The sequence below is a fragment of the Phyllostomus hastatus genome, unplaced genomic scaffold (assembly GCF_019186645.2).
Source record: "Phyllostomus hastatus isolate PE091 unplaced genomic scaffold, TTU_PhHast_1.1 phas_contig_80, whole genome shotgun sequence".
Lineage (NCBI taxonomy): Eukaryota > Metazoa > Chordata > Mammalia > Chiroptera > Phyllostomidae > Phyllostomus > Phyllostomus hastatus.
In genome coordinates, this window is record NW_025333960.1 from 9,646,920 (window position 1) to 9,665,868 (window position 18,949).

At 45.5% G+C, this 18,949-nt stretch overlaps 1 protein-coding gene across 10 annotated transcripts in view; it reads right to left on the reverse strand.

Moving 5' to 3' along the window:
- Window positions 1-18,949, reverse strand: part of MTCL1 (microtubule crosslinking factor 1) — a 139,823-nt gene that overhangs the window by 3,298 nt on the left and 117,576 nt on the right. For 6 of the 10 annotated variants that reach the window (XM_045850136.1, XM_045850132.1, XM_045850131.1 and 3 more), the window contains 4 exons: window positions 15,511-15,765; window positions 9,549-9,845; window positions 7,883-7,914; window positions 3,093-4,632 (listed from right to left, as the gene is read on the reverse strand). In XM_045850136.1, coding sequence (XP_045706092.1) covers window positions 3,093-4,632; window positions 7,883-7,914; window positions 9,549-9,845; window positions 15,511-15,765 — 2,124 coding nt within the window. Of the gene's footprint in view, window positions 1-524; window positions 582-3,092; window positions 4,633-7,882; window positions 7,915-9,548; window positions 9,846-15,510; window positions 15,766-18,949 lie in introns of all 10 variants that reach the window. The other 4 variants (XM_045850140.1, XM_045850137.1, XM_045850134.1 and 1 more) reach the window with 2 other exon arrangements.

Consider the following 18,949-nt stretch of genomic DNA (forward strand, 5'->3'; position numbering starts at 1 on the left):
AAATACTTATTTGGCGATCACTTGGAAGGACAAGGTGTATTTGCTTTTACTTGCTTCAGTGTGGTTGTTGAAAAAGGAAAGAAACCTCACTGTGTTATGGTCACACCTGATACAGCATGTGGTATTAACATGTGTCACCAAATACCGGTAGCAGGTCCAGGCTGAGTGGACAAACACTTGGCTCTAAGATCCCCACAGGCTAGAAGTCTGTGCCAGAGGCAGCCCCTCTTGGGCCAATGTCTCTTCACCCCTCTGAAAGCATCTGGCCGCAGACTGCACAGGACAGCAGAGACCTCAGCAGGATCTCCATGACCCAAGCCTTTCTATGCACTGAGTGGTCAACACTTGGCAGAAGGGATTGTCCAGGCCATCTATCTGTCCCTGCAGATGCAAGTGTGCGTGGCTGCCTTACAGAGCAGATCTAGCTGGGATGATCCTGCCTTGTTTCTGAGTGTCAGGTGCCAACCCCAAATCACACAAATGACCTCTCCAGACAGTTTGGAAAGAAGGACGAAAGCACTTACGGCATGAAGCAGGCAGGGCTAGAGTCCCCAGGGGGCAGTTAGTAAGACAGTTTGGTTCTGGACAGAACAGACAGAGAAAGAAAAGAAAAGCAAGTAGGTTGAAACGTATCTTTGAAAAAATAGTAAAAGTTTAACGTCAACAAGCCAGGTGCCTGCTCCCGGGACAGCTGTCAGGAGTGTGAGCTCCCGCAGAAGCAGCATGCGCGTTCTCGGGACACACAGACTCGCCTCCTTGTCCAGAGGGAGGAGGAGCCCTCATGGTGGAACAGCAACAGACCTCTCCCTTTTGATTTCTACACTTCCCTGAGTTGCTCTTTGGCTTCTAACATTTCAAACGCACTTTGGCGCATGGAGAGACAAGTCGCAGGCCTCCTGTATTTGAAACAGCATGGAACAACCAGTTTGTTTTAGTCACGATGATCAAGTGACTGCTGCTCATACTAAAAATTTCTCCCCCCGTTTTCAACTTAGACATGGGAGAAAAGAAAAGAATTACACTTCCAGATTATTCTCTTTTCACACGAGAAGTCCTTCTCAGAGCTTCTCTCTGCATCGCTGCATTGGTGCTGTGGCTTCAAGAGAAAAAGAATAGTAGCCTGTTGGGTGACGGGGGACGTGCTGCTGTGCAGGGTCCCAGCCAGGATCCCTGTGTCACCCATCCAGATGCCCAAGTGAGCACCCAGGGAAGGGGTCCACGACAGGACAGCCACAGGATGCTGGGAAGTCAGAATTACTTCCGGTGATTTGGGAATGAGATCCCAGAACTACCACATAATTTATGGAGTGGTGAGAAGGGCTCTTCAAGGGGCCTAATACAGTATGTCAACTCAAACAAGGAATAAACCTACTGGAATCTAGAACAAGCAAAATTCCAACAAAAAACTGAAAAAGAGCCCATGACATTGAAACATGGCCCCTGAAACTGTGCTCGCTTCAAAATGGTCAATTAGCTCCCGTGGTAGCAAACATACCAAGTGAGAAGAAAATCTAAATACTTTATAGAGAACCAAAGGAGGTGGGCACAGCTTTGTACTGATAAAACCATTTCCATACCTTAGAACTGAACCTTTTTCTTTATATTATCATAAACTGCTTGGAGCATTTAATTCAAATAACTTTTTGGTTCCTAACAATTAATTGCTACTTAGTCTTTAATACAAATGGATATTCCAGACACAGCCAGTTAATGTTTTGGGACAAGCCCTGATCTCCACGGGTTGCTCTGGAGCTCTGAAATGCAGGCATTCACACACAGACCCTCCACAGCAGCGAGTCACTTACCCGAGGGCCCGCAGAAGACACCATCTGTCACCCGGGGAACACTCAACCACAGTACTTGTTCTTCTCAGAGCATGCACACCACTTTATCACAAAGACTCGCATCTTGGAACATGTGGTCATGCACTGTCAAGGTTAGGTTGAACCACATGGCACTGCCACTTCTGTACGTCACTGGCAACTTCACATGGTTTAACCTACTTCAGATTTGAACACTGTATTTTGAGTTAAATACCACTTGGTGGGTTAGACTGGGAACCTGACCATCATGGTCCCCCTGAGGAACGTGGGGCAGGATGTAGTACACCTTTTCCTCTTCTCACTCACGAAGCCCAGGCCATGCGAGTGGGAAAGCAGGGGGCGTACTTCTCTCCTCCTCCCCAAACCTTGCCATCCGCTGGGCTGCCCTGCCTCAAGAAATGCTGTGGCTGTCTGGCTTCTACTGTGTGGACTCTGTTCATCAGGCTACTGGGGAGTCGGGGCTCCCCTCAAGTCTACACGTGACCACTCCCGAAGACGGGGGGCCGGGACTAGCTTCAGTGCTATGTGAACTGTGAGGCCAGCATCATCACTCCTTTCACCCCCAGCACTGCCATCGGGAGTTGTATTTTGTTCATTCTCAAGTGGAAATGGGGACTGTTTTTAAAGTGGTGTGGTACAAATACACCACGTGTGTATGTACACCAGAACAGAGTTCAAGGTTGACTGATTTGAGAAGACTGTTAATAGTTACAACAATAATCACATAACGTGATGATGTGATGTGTCAGTGGGGTGGTCACATTGTATTAAGGCAGCGTTTCAACAGTATTTTCGAATTGAAGCCAATGCTGGAACCCAGTCGTTGTAGCTCCTCGTGAGAGATGCTCTCAAACCTACTCTCCAAGCCCTCTCCAGTACACCTCTCCTGTTGTCGCCTGTACAGACCTGGAGCATTCCCACAGCCCCAGCATGACTCACCCATACTTTACATATGTGCACCCCTAGGATGGATTCACCCAGAAAAATGGCAAATTGTGACCCCCTAGTGAAAAGCCCAGATAAACAGATGAGCATCCATCACTTAGACCAGAGAATCTGAATCACTTTTAAAAAGTAGCTCAGGGTTTGTTTCTGCCTGTTCCATTCTCCCATAAACCCAGCATCTCCCCAGCTCACAAGAACCTATATTATGGACCAGAATTCTTGAAATGAAATGACTTAGTACAGTCCCAGGTTTAAACTTGTTTTCCCAACGTGTGAATGGAAGAGCTGGAAGGGTGAAGGTGTAGAGTACTCAGCTTTTATTACCTCAATGGACCCTGGCTCGGCTTTGACTGTTTCTCCCATGTGGCTGTCACTGTTAAGACTTGGAAGGCTGTGCGGGGCTTGCCTCCTCTCCTCCTTTAAGGCATGCTCCAATAGCTTCTTGTTGAGGATCCGGGCTACACTCTCAGTAAATGTGTAGCCAGGGGGAGCAGACAAGTCCTGCCTCACAGGCGTGCCCTCTCCCCCTTCCTCCCTACAGGTCTCTGAGCCAACCCCAATAGGGCTGGGTGACTGTCCCCGGGAATTGGGGCTGGTGTCCTGGCCTGGGCCCAGCTCTGTCCGGGGTTCTGCTGAACGAGACCGACTCCCAGCCCGCGTCCCTTTTTGGAAAGGGTCCTGCACCACCGGGCTGTGGTCAATGATGTTGAAGAGGCTGGAGAGGCCATCGTTGATGGCAGTGTGCACAGGGCTCTCCCGTGTGGTGGTGGAGCGGGCCCAGGCTGACTCACTGCACCCCTTCTGGGCCAGCCCTGGCGAGGTCCTGTTATTTGGCTGGTCAGCTTTGGGGAGGGGCTTCCTCTGCAGCTTAGGAGACCCATACTTGGGGGAGCAGCATGTGCGTTCAAACTTGGCCTGCACCTTCTCGATGGCGGGGGCCACCTGCCTGTTCCTGAGGCCGCGGGATGGAGATGACGCAGGTGTGGCACCACCCCCTGCCTTTGGTGTCAGACACTTGTGGGGGCTGCTGGTGATGGCACTGACACGCAGGGCTTCGGTCTGTAGGCCGACGCTGATGGTCTGGACAGTCTGCGTCCCAGTCGTCCGGGACACGTTGGTCTGACAGGCCATGTCCTTGACTGGGGGTTCCGGGGAACTAGAGCAGATGGCATTCCTGACAGAGAAGGCCACCTCCTTCATGTCATCACTCATGTTCTTGGACATCTCCAGGCTGTGCAGTGGGGAGGTGAAACCCAGGGGGGTGCAGAGGGTGCTATCGAGGGGGTGCAGCCCTCCCTCCATGTAGTCTCGGGGGTGCCTGGAAGGGGGACAAGGCCACTTGCTAAGCATGTGTTCTGAGGGGCCCCCCTTCGTGTCTCCTGCGCCCCCTCTGGCTCTGCTTGTAGAAAACGGGCCCTCAGTCTCCAGCCGGCCCACGCCCTCAGCACCTGCCGCCATGATGCTATCCACCCTGCGGACTGCAGGCGGGCTGTGTAGCACCCGCACCCCGGACGGCTCAGTGCGGACGTGGCTTCGCAGGGGCTGCTTCTGGCAGTGCTCTGGGCTGGTCATGGTGTCTGTGGTCATGGTGACACTCGTGGTGAGGTACCAAGAGGAGTCAGGGAAAGGCTCAGCACTGGCCTTGCTCTCTGCCCGCACCTCCTCAGTCCTGTCTGCCCAGGAGCCTGGGAGTCTTGTGTCCCAGCTCTTGCTGTTGAACTCCTCGATGTACTTCAGATCATCAGGGGACAGGGGTGGAGTGATGTCCTCCTTGCTGCTGGCAGTAGGCAAGCCTTTCTCTGGCAGGAAGGGAGAGATGTCCATCAGGCGCTGGAACTCAGACATGGAAGACACGGACACGGCCCTGGGAGAAGTGGAGAGAAGACGTGTCAGCTGCCTGCCAGCCAGGGAGCCCGCTGGCCTGCGACCTCGACCCAGCACAGCACGTGTGGCCTGCCCACCAGAGCAGTGCCTGTTTTGGGTCAGTCTCTGCCAGAACTATTAGAATATTCTCAAGCTGCTCGGTGTTCACTCCTGAGCTGACTCTATAGATGTTTAATGGGCTTTTTATGGCTCTGGAATTGTTCCAGGAGCTTTGTATTGGTCAGAAGGTAATGCAACCAACCCTCAACACTGTGGGAACTAATGGAAGGATGGGCAATTGGGCAGGCACAGCTAAGCTCCTAATCCGCTTTGGATGTTTCATTTTAGCCCGTGGAGCTCCACAGTAAGAAGGGAAACCTGGCTGTGGGCTTGCTCTGCACCTGTGTTCTACTGACTGGTGTCTTCAGCTCCCAACTGCCTGGGAGTTCCCTGAATTCCAAGCGTTGTGTCAGGTGCCCATGCTACCGACATGAACACACCACAGTCCCAATCCAAAACCAGCTAGTGGTATTGGGGGTGGGGTAGATACCACAACAAAATAACTATCATCTGAAGTTTTTTTCACCCATTAGTTTCATTCTCTATTGACTTGAAGTACTAATAATCTCCAAGGGCCAAATGGAAGATGTAATGAAGTTGGCAAATAAATTTCCAAATACCATTTCAAACAGAAATTCCATCTGGCCCTGCCCACATCCACCAGCAGGACTCAGCTCTCCTCTGCCATTTCTGTTTCCTCTTTTACAGTCAAGCCTTCCCTTCATTCTTGCTCCTCCTGGATGTTTGGGGCAAAAGGAAGATGCACGCAAACACGCACACACAATGGAGGGTGAAGAAGACAGGTGGGGTGAAGAAGACAGGTGAGCTGAAGCAACAATCAGTTATGGGTAAGTTCCTGCCTGACAGACATGGATTTGGATGTAGATTTTTTTCAATGTATCAGCACTTTAATTCAACATATTTCTATTTGGCATGAATTTACTGACTGCCTCCTACAGGCTGGGGCAGGTGCTAAGATAGGGGGTTGCCGAAGTGTTCAGGCAGCTTGCCAGCCCACCCAGGGCAAAGAAGTGGTGGCCAGGGAGGAGGCTTGGGGCTGACTCTGCCTGCTGGCTCAGGCCCTGGACCCTCTCACCTGGAATCCCTCCGGACTGGGTGGTGGGGAGGTGAGGTGGATGCAGACTCACTCACTGTCTCTGCAACTAGAATATTTTCTCATAGGACACACTAATATCCACCTACCTCCAGACAGAGGCTTGAGTATATAGGTCTCTAGACTAGCCCCAGCCCTGGGTCTCTGACGAAGTCCATGGGCCTCTCCACTGTAGGACCAATTAATGATGGTGAGACCAGAACTGGGGTCTGTGTACCACATGGACTGGCCCACAGAACCAGCAAAGCTCTCTGTGGCTTTGCCCTCACCGCAGGGTACATGCTCTTGTGATCCTTGTCACTGGGTAAAAGACCAGGCTAAAATGCCACCATTAGGCTTTCCACCCTGTTATTACTTACTGAAAGCAAAAGTCAGTGGTATTTTTTTTGTCAGAAACAATCTACCAATGGTCTAACATCTGCTGAATAACAGAAAGCTGCCTATAAGAAGTGCTGGAAATAAATATCTAGGTTGATTTGTGACTAGGTCTTAAGCTTCAGAATACTGGGGCTGGGAGTGCTCTGCAGATGCTGCAGTCCTGACCCTCCCATACTTTCTGGATGCAGCTCATCTTACCCCCACTTCTGCCCATGGAGGAGCTACTCACTGAGTCAAATCACTGGCACCCATGCGGGGACTTTGCCTTTAGGGCTTGGATAGACCGTGCAACAGAGACCATGTAGACAGAGAAAGGAAGGCATTAACCTTAGTAGAATCCAGTGAAACAAAACAATAACTACAAAAACCAGGATACATTTGGAAAAGGTGCAGGCATGTCAAGATGCAGAGAAGAAAGTATGGAGGGAGCACACGACACTGCTAGAAGTGAGAGGGAAAGGGAATGGTGGGGAGGACACATGCACTTTCTTACTTTGAACATTTGGGTACTGTTTAAATTTTATAAGCATGGATTCATTTTGAACTTAACAGAAACAATTAAGATCAAAATAATAAAAAGCTACAGTGCACAGAGGTCTGCTAAGAGAGGAAGAAAGTAGGCAGATGTAATGATACCTACACATTGTTTACTGTTTATTCTGTGCCAGGAATTGCTTTATGTGTAACACACATGGGCTGTAAAAACAATCTAAATATTTCCTGTTCACAGATGAGAAAACTTAGGCAAAAAGCAGTTACAAAACTCAGCCATGGTCACATGGCTAGTGAGAGGCCAAAGCAGGTTTGAACCCAGACCATTTGGCTCTTGAGCCTGAGCTCTCAAGGGCTGCCCTGTACCATCTGAGAAGGAGAGACAGGACAGAGTGTGAAGGACAGAAATGTCCCAGGGGCAGTTCTAGGTTTTGGGTTAATCTGATAAAGGGGTAAAAAGGAAGGGGACAGAAATTCCTGAACATGAAGTTCATGGAAAAACCAGAGGTGAGGAGATTTGGAAACACCAAATGGCCCAGGGGAGAGTCGTTATGTAGTGGAAATGATACATGTTCATCTGTGAAGAAAAAGACTGTGTTGGGCTGGGGGTGGGGGGGGAGGGTTGTTACGAGAAATCTATGTTCCCCTCAGCTATGTATTTTTAATGTTTACATTAAAACAAATTTGCTTCTATGTGTCTTTTCAGAAATGTCCTCTTACACATATGTCCCAAAATATGTGATCACTAACATCAACATCAACTACTGTATATCTACACTTTGAAGATTATTGCCAGGAAATATTTAATAAATCCTACCAACAGAGCTTTCAAATGTCCAGGACCATGTCTCACAGCCTATCAAGAGGGAGTTTTCCCAGACTTGAAGTTAGAGGACAGGGGTTCCCACAGACTTTTCGAACACCACCCAACACAACCATCCCTTTGTATGTACAATATACAACTGGACCTGCAAAAGTTCCACTCTAACACCAGCACACAGACACAGCACACCTCTGGCCTTTTTGTTGTTAACAATAAGAAATACCTTATTTATTAAATTAAAAACAATAAAGCAAGTACTTATTCAGAAGTCTTATTTTAAGTCATTTTGAAGAGAGTATTACAACAGGCCACAGTGACAAGCTAAGATTTTAAGACAAGAGGATTTTATTTCAGATGTCTACTGTTTTCATCAGTCTCACTTACCTTTGAAGATTTCCCTTGTGATTTTCTTCTTCCTGGAAAGAAGACATAAGTTCGTCTGAATCAGTGAATGTTGGTTGCCCAGGAGCTTTCACTGTGCTAAGTGATATATTTTCTCTCCTGCCCTAGGAAAACACCACCGAAAACGCCCACAGAGTCAAGTTTGGTCCAGGGTGCTACTGCCCCTCAGCCTTTGGAGTAGAGTAATAAAATCATAACCCATAGTGTGACGAGTTGTTGGAGCTTCAGCAGTCCAGGGAGGAACCCACGTGAGAAAACTGGTGATAAACTGTGTGTAAACTTTGTCATGGAGGAAGAAGCGGTGCTCCTGTGCTTCCTCAAAGGACTTCACTGACTCCGTGAATTTCAAATCTGGCTTTGTAATGACCTGGGTCTGCCTGTGTGCACGCATTGTGTGAGTGTGTGCATGTACATGAGAAGAGGGAAGGTGGGAGACAAGAAGATGAGGACGAAAGAGTAAGTTAGGAGGCTGTTATCCTTTGGTCTAAGCCTCTCTATAGAATTTGGTTTGATATTCTTAAGCTTGAATACCCCCTTAATTTTAAACATCGCGATTTGGAATCAGAGACAAAGTTACAGTGACTTCTGCTCAAGAAGAATGAGAGCTGCGCTGACAGAGAACCTTAACATAGGCCGACTTGAGAACACACCCTCGAGCTGACGAGCTGACGTGGACCTGAAGAAGGAACAAGGGTCCTAGCAAGCCCTGGATAAGGGAGATTTATTTGTTGGCAGGGTAAACAGCCTGGTGTGCTTCCCCCAGTGAGCATGGCCTGCCATGCAGATCAGACAGGGTCCAGGCCCCTGCAGAGCAGCACCAGGACAGTCTCCCGACCCAGGGCTGCCTCTGAGCTGCTATGAAATTGGACTATGTGAGACTGTCGACAGATCAAACATGGTGGCATGTTGGTGATGTCATATCAACTTGGTTTATCTATTGCTAACAAGAGGGCACCTGACCTCGCTGACATGTGACTGAGTATAATTTCCCCACATTTCAACAATACTATTGATGTGAACTCTCCTCAGTCTATTCAGTGCTTGGGACAGGTTAAATGTCAGGAACGGCAATTGTTAAATGGACTTACAGGTAATGATTCCTAAAATCAATTTTTAAAACCCAGTTTTAAAAAGGGCTTAACCAGACCTTAGCTTGTCTACCTGCTCATAGACTTTATGTGAGTTTTCTAAGTGCTGGGTCATTTTCCCTTTGTGCAGAATAAAGTGTTTATGGTATGCCATTGTGTAGTGACATTTGCAGTTTCCAAACATCAGGTATTTTCTTTAAAACAAACATTTTTTGTTGTCATTAATCAGTTTTCTAGAATCAGAAGACTGTGCTATGAACTTAAGTTAAGTTGAAAATCTACAATTTCCTCCTATGTGTTTCACTGGATATGCCATTTGTGAGGCCTTTTTGTTTACACAGGACATGAGCCCTGTATTTCCAAACCTGAGACAAAGTGGCAAAGTAAAACTGACCACAGCACAAGCTAGGAGTTTGGGGTGAGGGCCTGCAAGCAAAGCTCTTGGCACTGTGAAACTTTCATTTTTACTTAAGCCCCGGAGCCTGCCTGCCACGTGGCAGGGTTTCCTGACAACCCCTGGGTCTTACAGTGGTTAACTGCATCCCGAAACCCAGGCCAACCTCAGGGAGGCAGTTCCTGAACTCCCTCTGGGAGCCGTGGGCTGGAGGCTCCTCTGGCTCTTCCTCCAAAGACAGGGCATCCAAGTAGAGGTTCTCCCGGGCTGAACACCTGTCCGACTCCTTCAGCTTGAAGAGCGGCCGGTCTTCAAAAGGGGTGGAGTCCGAGTCGGAGCAGGGCCACATCCCCATAGGCCGAGGCATGCAGGGGCTTCCCGGGGGCGCAAAGGAGCGGCTGCCGCCTTCTTTTTGATCACAGAGGAAATTTCCACCTCTCTGGGGACTGTTTTCTTTCTGCAACTTGAGGGTTTAAAAATCAAAACAAGTAGTCTCACTTTTCTGTCTATCACTCTCCTAAGACCATATAGTCTGTCCGCAATTTGGAATTACAGATGAGTCCTTCTGCAAATCCACAGGTCACGCCTCAAAGACCTTGAGACATAAATATTATTTAAGTTCTGACCTTGATTTCAAAATGTTAACCCAACATTACAAATGCTGTACAAAAAAAAAATCACACTTTTGTTTGGACTGAAAATCTGCATTAACCACATTAACCACATACAGGTCAACTCCTCCTGACAAGAATCTATGTTATTGTATATAACTTGGTGTACTGTGTTCACAGGAAACTATACATTTATTTTTTAAGAAAACCTAACATTAAACAACATACTTAGAACTTTTTTTTTTGGTAATTACTTTCCAAATGTAAGGTATACTCAGTGGAAAACCATCAATGACAGCAAACTTCTGAGGGTGAATTTTGGTTTTCTTAACCAGCCGAGTTTTCTAGTAACAGAGTATTATTTCCAGTTCATGTGGAAAGAGTCTTTTATATAAGCCAAGTGACCAAACTTTTTGAACCACTGGGTGCCAGAAACAACTTAGACTTTGCTTAAGAGGACTGAAACTTAGCTCTAAGGTAGTTAAGACCCGGAATGATTGACAATAAACATAAGACACACATGTTTAAGTCATACTTTTGTTTTGCCTGACTTGGGAAGCTCCAGAAGCACTGGTGGGGAAAACACAGGACCACTTGCAGTTCGGAAGACGAGAACTGGAACCACTGTTGTGGCTTGCAGGTTTGCTCTCAGGAATAAGGTCCCCAACTCTTCTCAGCTCAGTCTCCTCATCTATCAGTAGGGATAGTATCCTGCCCTCCCAGGTCAAGAAGGGGCCCCAGGGCCCAGCCCCTAGTGAAGCACACTGTTTGTCAGTGGAACCATTACTGACTTCCCTCGGGCCTGCCCTCTGGGGCTGGGGCACACTGACAACCACCGTGCCTGTTTACAGCACGGGGATCTTATGGAGGATGGTCAGGAAGGATGTCAATGTGAAATTGAGGCAGGAGGTAGTCAGGAAGGAAGCTCCAGAGGCCCCGCAGGGCTGAGGTAGAAAACACCTATACATGACAAAGACCCCCTAAGACGGGTTGTTCCTGTTTTCTGGGATAACTCTGAATCATAGAATGCGCCTGCGCACTACCCCGATTCATTATAATATCATTATAATGAAATAACATTGTGGGACTCCCTTCTCCAGTAGCCAATCAAGAAAGTCATGGGAAACCACACATGTGCAGTAGCTTTGAAATCCAACTCCTTGTACCTGCGCAGGAAAAGCCCGCCAAAGACTAGCAGGGGGGCTTCTGCCCCTATAAGAATAGAATCCCCCAGCCCACGTGCCCTTTTTTTCCTCTGCTCAGAGCTGGCTCACTCCCGTGTCCTGTGGTATGTACTATCACTTAATAAACCTCCCCTCTTTCTTTATGCTATAAACTTTGTGTGTTCGGTTCAATTCTTTGTCCTCGATCACTAAGAACCTGGTTACCTGTGCACACCTGTGCACACCTGTGACAAAGTCACAGGGACAGTTGGGGAAATGTAGGGAGAGAAGGTGCTCTCGCTCCTCTCCTTGGAGGGGCCGTAGCAGAAGTCCTAACGGGTGGCATCCCCTCTACCCTGCCAAGCTTTCCTCACCAAGCTTTTGTCACTGCCTCCCCGTCGAACATGCACAGGAAGCACAGTTGAGGCCTGAGGACACTTCCATCTGCACAGCCTTCATGGGGTCTCTACTGATCAACAGGCTCAGCACTTCCCATGGTGGCTGCTCTTTTGAATAAGTAAATTATCTGAGTGATTAAAGTGACACTTGGATTTGTCCTGAAGGGGTGGCAAGAGATAGATTTTCAATCCTTAAGTGCTGGGACAGTACCAGGAAGCCCTAAAACTCCCTTAGAAGCACATTTATTTAAGAAAGCATCTTTTCTAAACTACACTATTGTGCCCCAATTTCAGCCTTCATTCACAAATTGGCTATAAGTATAGCCTGCGTACCACCAAAGGACTTGCTTATTTTTAGTAATTTCTGAGGTGGTGGAACAGAAGTCTTAGAGTATTATCTTCATTTTATGAGGCGGAGGAAGACTGAAGCCACCAGAGCTTCCGTGTCAGAGTCTGAGGCAGCGTCACACCTGCATTAGGGAAGAAACACATCCCTCTGGGGTGTCCACTCTGCTGCCTCTGCTCTCTGCCCCTCCCTCCCCATGACAGTTCTTCCCAGCTCTCTTAAAGATGCAAAATGCTTTCTTTAATTAAAAAAATTAAAAGGAAAGCTTTCTATTATGGTTATCTTATGCATGTCAGCGCAATTTAGTTTCAACACATGATCATCTCCAAGCTATTTGGGTAAGAAATTAAAATGCAAGAATCACAACTGAAACTGCAAATGTGCACTGAGGGTGTGTGTGAAGAGGGGGAAGAATGACTAGAGAGGAGAGCTATGAGCAAGCAGCTCTAACTCAGTGAAGTGGAATTTCAAAAATAAACCCGCAGCCAGGAGCAAGAAGCACTAAAGCTGGTGTTAGGTTTCCTAAAAATGAGCTGGAATGGTTTGAGCTGGAAGTATCTGATGCTAAGATGCCTCTGGGGTGTTGTAATAGAATAATGGGTCCTTAAAAGGCTAGGGTTTCCTAGGAGAGCCATTTCAAACCAGGCACCAGCAAATCCTGTACTTAGAACCCTGCAGTAGAGCAACTTGTAATACAAATAGAAAATTTAAAAGATTTGCATTTCAAATGATACAGGAAACAATAAGCCATGAAGAATGTCATCTCATCTCAACTGGTCAAAAGAAGAAAAAAAGATCACTTTGTGAGTGGCTTTTAAAAGAAGAGCCTTTCTGCCCTGGCTGGTGTGGCTCAGTGGATTGAGCATGGGTTCAATTCCCAATCAGGGCACACGCCTGGGTTGCAAGGTGTGTGAGATGCAGCCAACTGATGTTTCTCTCTCACGCCAATGTTTCTCTCCCTCTTTCACCCTTCCTTCTCCTCTCTCTGAAAATAAATAAATCTTAAAAAAAAAATAAAAGAAGGGCCTTTCATGTTGTAGAGACACCTGATCTAAGGAATTTACTGGGAGGAGAATGAACTTTCCTTTAGCTATTTAGAGCTGGAACTCCTGTACCAGCATCATGTTAATTGGGAATTTAATAGTTCTAAGGAGAGAAGCATTGTGACTCCATAAACGTTAACAGTCACCCAGTCAAGTTTGAATTGAGTCAGGAAAGGCTGGTAAGATAGATTTGTGTTGTATGACCTTAACCACACTCCCAGATTCGTCCATCATGTAAAAATGTCTCTCTCATGGGCACAGAACTTATGTAGGAATTCAATGACACCAAGCAAGTATGGAACATGTGTTCTGAAAGTGGAAAATGGATTTAGTGTTACTTCTTTTAGCATTTATATTAGGTTATCCAAGTCAAGGTTATACGGCTTACCAAGTAGTCAAATATCAGGAGGATACACTATGAAGAATGTTCATTCTTGTTTACCTCTTACTAAAAGTTACATGAGTGAGCGATCCAGTTACTGATAAACTAAATCAACACACACACACACACACACACACACACACGTCATCCAGTTGCCTCTTTCAGGGAATGTTTATAACTGCTGTACCTAATTGTCAGGATTGGGCAGTGAGATTTGTAAAATCTTTTTTTAAAATCTTGAATATTTTGGGGAAAAGGCCAGTCACAACTGCATACCTGAAGCATCATTTACTGGCAACAAACCCTCTTCTAAAAAGAGCAGTGAAGTCATTGCACAAAGCCTGTGGGATCCACTACACACACAGATTCCAGAAACAGATGAGTGCCCAGAACCCACCACACTCAAAGACGTCAGCCTTGAAGACTGATGTTCTGGGCTGTCAGCACTAGAACTGTGGCAGTATTGGCAACCTGGACGTGGGGTTCAGTTCCCGCCCCTTTTCTCTTTCTAAAATATATTTTTAATATGAGACGAGTGCTCATCCTTTGGTCATTAACTATTTGAAAGCTGACTATCAATTTTTTCTTTAGTAAAAATTCCTCATTCCCAAAAGTAAAATAAAACCCTGAAAGACTTGCTTAACTTATATCCAAGGTGTGACTTCCAAAATGAAGCTATAGAAGACCAACAAGCCTACAGCAAACAGGCAAAAGGGACCCAGAAGAGCAGGGATCCGGATGGCCTTGCTGGGGTACAGGAGTGTGAGAGACCCTGGAGGGAAGGCCAAGAGGGAAGTTCCCTGGTAACAAGGTGCCCAGGGTTAGTGACACTACTGATTGGCTACAGCTGGCTACAGTAAATCTGTGACCATTCTTAGGAACACACGCCACTTTGCTCCTACAATTTCCACTGACCCCTTCAATAGAGCACAAGCACAAGGGGACTTAATACAGAAGATCCTCCTCAAGTGCTGGCATTTCTAGGTTGAACAGGAAGTGGACAACTTTCCTTAGATAGAATTTGTGGATGTTTGAAATGAGCCATATCAAATATCAATAAGGTGACTCAGTTGTGTGAGTAATCCAACCTAGGAGGAACTTCAGCTCCTTCCTATCTGCAGTGCACTTCCTTCTTCTCGAGACTTTCTGAGCTAAAGGCTCCAGGTCTTTTTCAGTTTGTCTTCCCTTCCTCACCGCTACAGTATGCAGAAATCAACCTTTGCCGCTGTACCTGCATAACACAGGTACCATATGTCTAGGGATGACTGAGCACATTTTTTAAAGGCTCCCATATAAATGCAGGCAGTATGAGTGTTTGTAATAAATAATGAGGTTATTTTTCCTGAACTCAGTTTCTTATTGATTTAATACATTTCCTTGAGGCCTCATGAATTTGTGAGTATGACAAGCTGAAATAAAATGTATGCCATGTAAAAATCCGACCAGGGAGGAATTCCAAACCTCATCAATTTAACGTAAAAATGTAATCTGTGCATCACTCAGGCACAGCCACAACTACGCAATCTGTCCTAAGGCTGATGCGACACAGAGAATGATGATCTGGGTGGCGGAAAAACAACTCCCCCGCTCCTCCTAAATTAATCTGAGTTTCTGAATCATTTGTTTAGCTAAAGGTGATGAGCCACCAGCTACTTCCCCTGACTATGGTCCTGTCTAATTACAGCTCAGTAATATGCACAGCAGGTGCAAACAGCCTGGCTTCCAATTTAATCCAGCAATTTCCTTACTAATGGACAATAATTCCATTCAGGTTGGAGCAGTCACAGTGACCACATCGTTAGTGGGAAACTTAAAAAGTTAACTTGCTTGTTTGCAGAAATCACTTTATAAGACTTGAAATAACCTCATCTTTCAAGTTTGGAGTTTACATTCCTTTAAAAAGTTACCTCCCAGAACATACACACACCACACATATACACACACAGGGAATTTACCTACAAATTTTGCAAAGAAAAGATCTGTGTAATGAAAGAGCTGAGCCCATGTTTCCAATATTAAAAATTCTATTTTTTTCTTTTCTTTCTCTTCCTCTGGAAGCCCACAAAACATTCTGACATAGTGAGGACCTCTAAGCAATCTGACTGTTTTTCCTTCTACATGCTCTGAGTTCCAAGTGAATTTAGCTGTCCCCACTCTCTTCTCTGGTGTCTGGGTGCTTCCTTACCTGTTCTATTTTCCACAAGAGCTCCTTCTTTTGCCGCTCCCACTCCTGTCGATCTCTGTCCAGGCGGTCAAGAAGTTCCACCTTCTCCCGGTTCCAGTTCTTCTCACTGTGATGGATCTGCCAGCGCAGGTCCATGACCAGGCCATGACTGTCAGCAAGCAGCTTCTGGTGGATTTCCCTCTCTTTCTTGAATGCCCCTTTGCTGTCAGTGGTAGAGTCCAGTTCTCCCAAGTTTTTCTCAGTTTTCTCTTCCAGCTGTCAAGGAGAAAAAAATGTAAGAACTTAGTCCCTGTCAAGTCTCACATTAGTAAGAGAAGAAAATGCCAGAATGTTAATGTATTATCCCTGGAAACATGTTTAAACCAAGATCTGAGCAATCCCATGGCAGACTCCATTTTCATTTTTATTATTTTTATTTTTTAAAGACTTTGTTTATTTATTTATAGAGAGAAGGGAAAGGCAAAGAGAGGGAGAGAAATATCAATGTGGGAAAGAAACATCAACTGGTTGCCTCTTGTATGCCCCCAACTTGGGACCTGGCCCACAACCCAGGCATGTGCTGACTCAAATCAGTGACCCTTTAGCTCACAGGCTGGCACTCAATCCACTGAGCCATACCAGCCAGGGCACAATTTTCATTTTTAAAGTTCTAATTATGAACACTTGACAGAGTCACACAGAATGTCCAAGTTCTCATAGTCTGCCTCTCAGCTCTACTTCCCTACTGAGTCACCGCCACCTCTTACATGCCCTTCTGTAAAGCTACTTGAGGATAGGTAAGTGTCTGTCTTATATTCTTAGCCCCAACATGGAACCTAGTGATGAGTCAGTGATAGAACTTAGGCATCTACAATATATATTTGTTAAACATACAGGAGGTTAAGTATCAAATACAAACAAACAAGATTCCAATCTAAAAATATAATATTCAAACTTCTTAAAACCAAAGAGGAAGCCTTACAGGCAGAGAAAAAAGACACATACAGAGATACAGAGGCACACAGATATGAATGACAACAGACCTCTCCTTAGAAATTATGCAAGTCAGGTGACAATGGAGTAGTATCTCTAAAATGCTGAAGGGGGTACATGGCAACCTTAATAAAATTACATACTCAGTAAAAATACCTTTCAAAAATAAAGGAAAACAGTATTTTTTAGTAAATAAAAATTGAGAAATAAAATCATTGCCAGCAGGCCTGCACTTCAAGAAATGATAGAGAAACTGTTCAGGCAGAAGGAATATGATATCAACAGATGCTCTTTTACACACACACACAAAATGAAAAACACTGAAAATGACATAAATAAATACAATGTAAAACTCATTTGTCTCTACTTTCAATTGCTTTAGAAAAATCACTGAGTTTACGAAGCAAAAATAGTTGCAAAGTACTGTGTATTTATAGTACATGTAGAAGTATACGGTATGACAGCAATAGCAGAAGACAGGCAGAAGGAACTGGATGTGTACTACTGTTGGAGAACATAAGAAATTTTAGTTAAAGATTACTGTACATATGATGTATCTTTTTCCTATTCTAGTTCAGCAGATCCCATGGACCCATGTTAATCCATTCAATCCTATTGGTTTCTAATCCATTCTCTACCTTGAATCCAAAGTAACTTTTTAAAAAGCAAACCAAAATGCTTTAATGCCATGATAAAAATGAGAATTATCATTTCAATTTTTTGAACATTCTTTTGTCTCTGTAGGTGCAGCTCCACAGACATGGCATGCTCCCTTCTTCATGATATTCCTTTTCTGTCTGAAATATCCTTTCCCTCCTTTTCCATGTACCCACTCCTATTCATCCTCTGAGATTCATTCTAAGCAGGACTTTCACAAACAATCCTCCCTAAATCCTTGAGCTGAGGTTTGTGCCCTGCATGTCTCCACTCACCAACAGCACTGTGGACAGGCCTGGCAGGGTACTTCCCACACTATTAAGAATTACAGGACTTGTCTGGGTCTCCCATGGAACTGCAAACCTGGTCAAGAAATACCTTACTTATTGCTGGATCCTTGGCATTTAGAATAAGGTCTGACTTAGGAGTCAGTTGAAAGAGTCACAGATTTGGGAATTGACTCAACATGGCCTTCACTGAGAGAAAATACTTGAATGTTGGTAGAATTCACCTGTTCTGCTTTCAAGTGGAAGAGGGTAAAGATGCGATTATTATAAATGAACCAGTATCCACCCACATTCATTGCTTCCTGGGCTGCAAATGTTTAAGAAACTTCTTAAATGATTTGGGCAGAAGATGAATCTTATCTATAACCACCTGCCTTCTAGGCTTCAAGTCCTAGCATCATTTCCTGGTGTTTAATGACTTTCCCTGAGGCTTTATTTGTAGCAAACATGTGGGTGGATGCAAGGTTTCTCCAAAACATTAAGATGAAGTGTTTTGAAACTGGACGGCATCAAAGATTTTGCCTCCGTTCTTTAGCTACACTTAAGGTCTTTGGAAATATTTAGGTTTTTTTTCTCCCATAACCATATTTTTAATTGGTCTGAAAGCAGCTCATCAAAGAGTGTTTTTACTCATTTCTCCTCTGCTGCTGACTGTTCAGGATGTGTCCTAACATAAACGGAGACTCTAGAAAGAGTCTGCTGCCAGGCAGTAGGCAGGACTAGTAACTGGGTCACTGGCTTTGTCATCTGACTAGCCTCGCCTGGCACTTTGGTTTTCCTGTGCTTTGCAGCGTCCTCTGCAAAGACTGTGTCTCTGCTCTTCCCAGGGCTATGAACCTGACACCACTGCTCACCTGAGCCAGGTGGCAATGCAGGTGGACATGTAGGTATCAGGAGAGCTGTTTTCCTTGGACATGACAACTCCTTTCATCTTTTATTAAGACCATTTGGAAGATGTCTCCTTTCTGGGAAGTTTTTTTTTCTCCCCATGCAGGACTGACCCAATTGACATAAAATTTTAATTACTTTATGGTTTGTCTCAAAAGAGGGCCTAGAGAATAGATTATCAAAGATGCAGAGACCTGTCCTCCCTTACCACAATCAAGTGGCTGGAAGAAACCTGGAGAAACAATCTGAGTAGGTGGACACTATGTAGGAAGTGACAGCGCTTTTAAGATTTCTAGGGAGAAAATGTTTCTGAAAATGTAGAAAAGAATGTTTCTGGCCAGGTCTGATCTTAACCACCATGCCAGGGTCTAAAAACTCCCTGCAGGTTCTGCTGTTTGGATCATGAAGGCAGGAACCCACTCTCCCCTCCACAGAGCACTCAAGGCTCTGTGGCCTGAGACCAGCCACTTCTACTGGGCCTCCATGTCTTCTAGGGTGAATAGGATACTGAGGCTGATTAGGTTTCTGGGTCATGTCACGGGAAGTCTACCACTCTTTCCAGTATTTGGAGAAACCTAAAGGAAAGCGTGTATTTACCTTTTTCAGAAATAACTAAACTACAATCTGCATTTGCT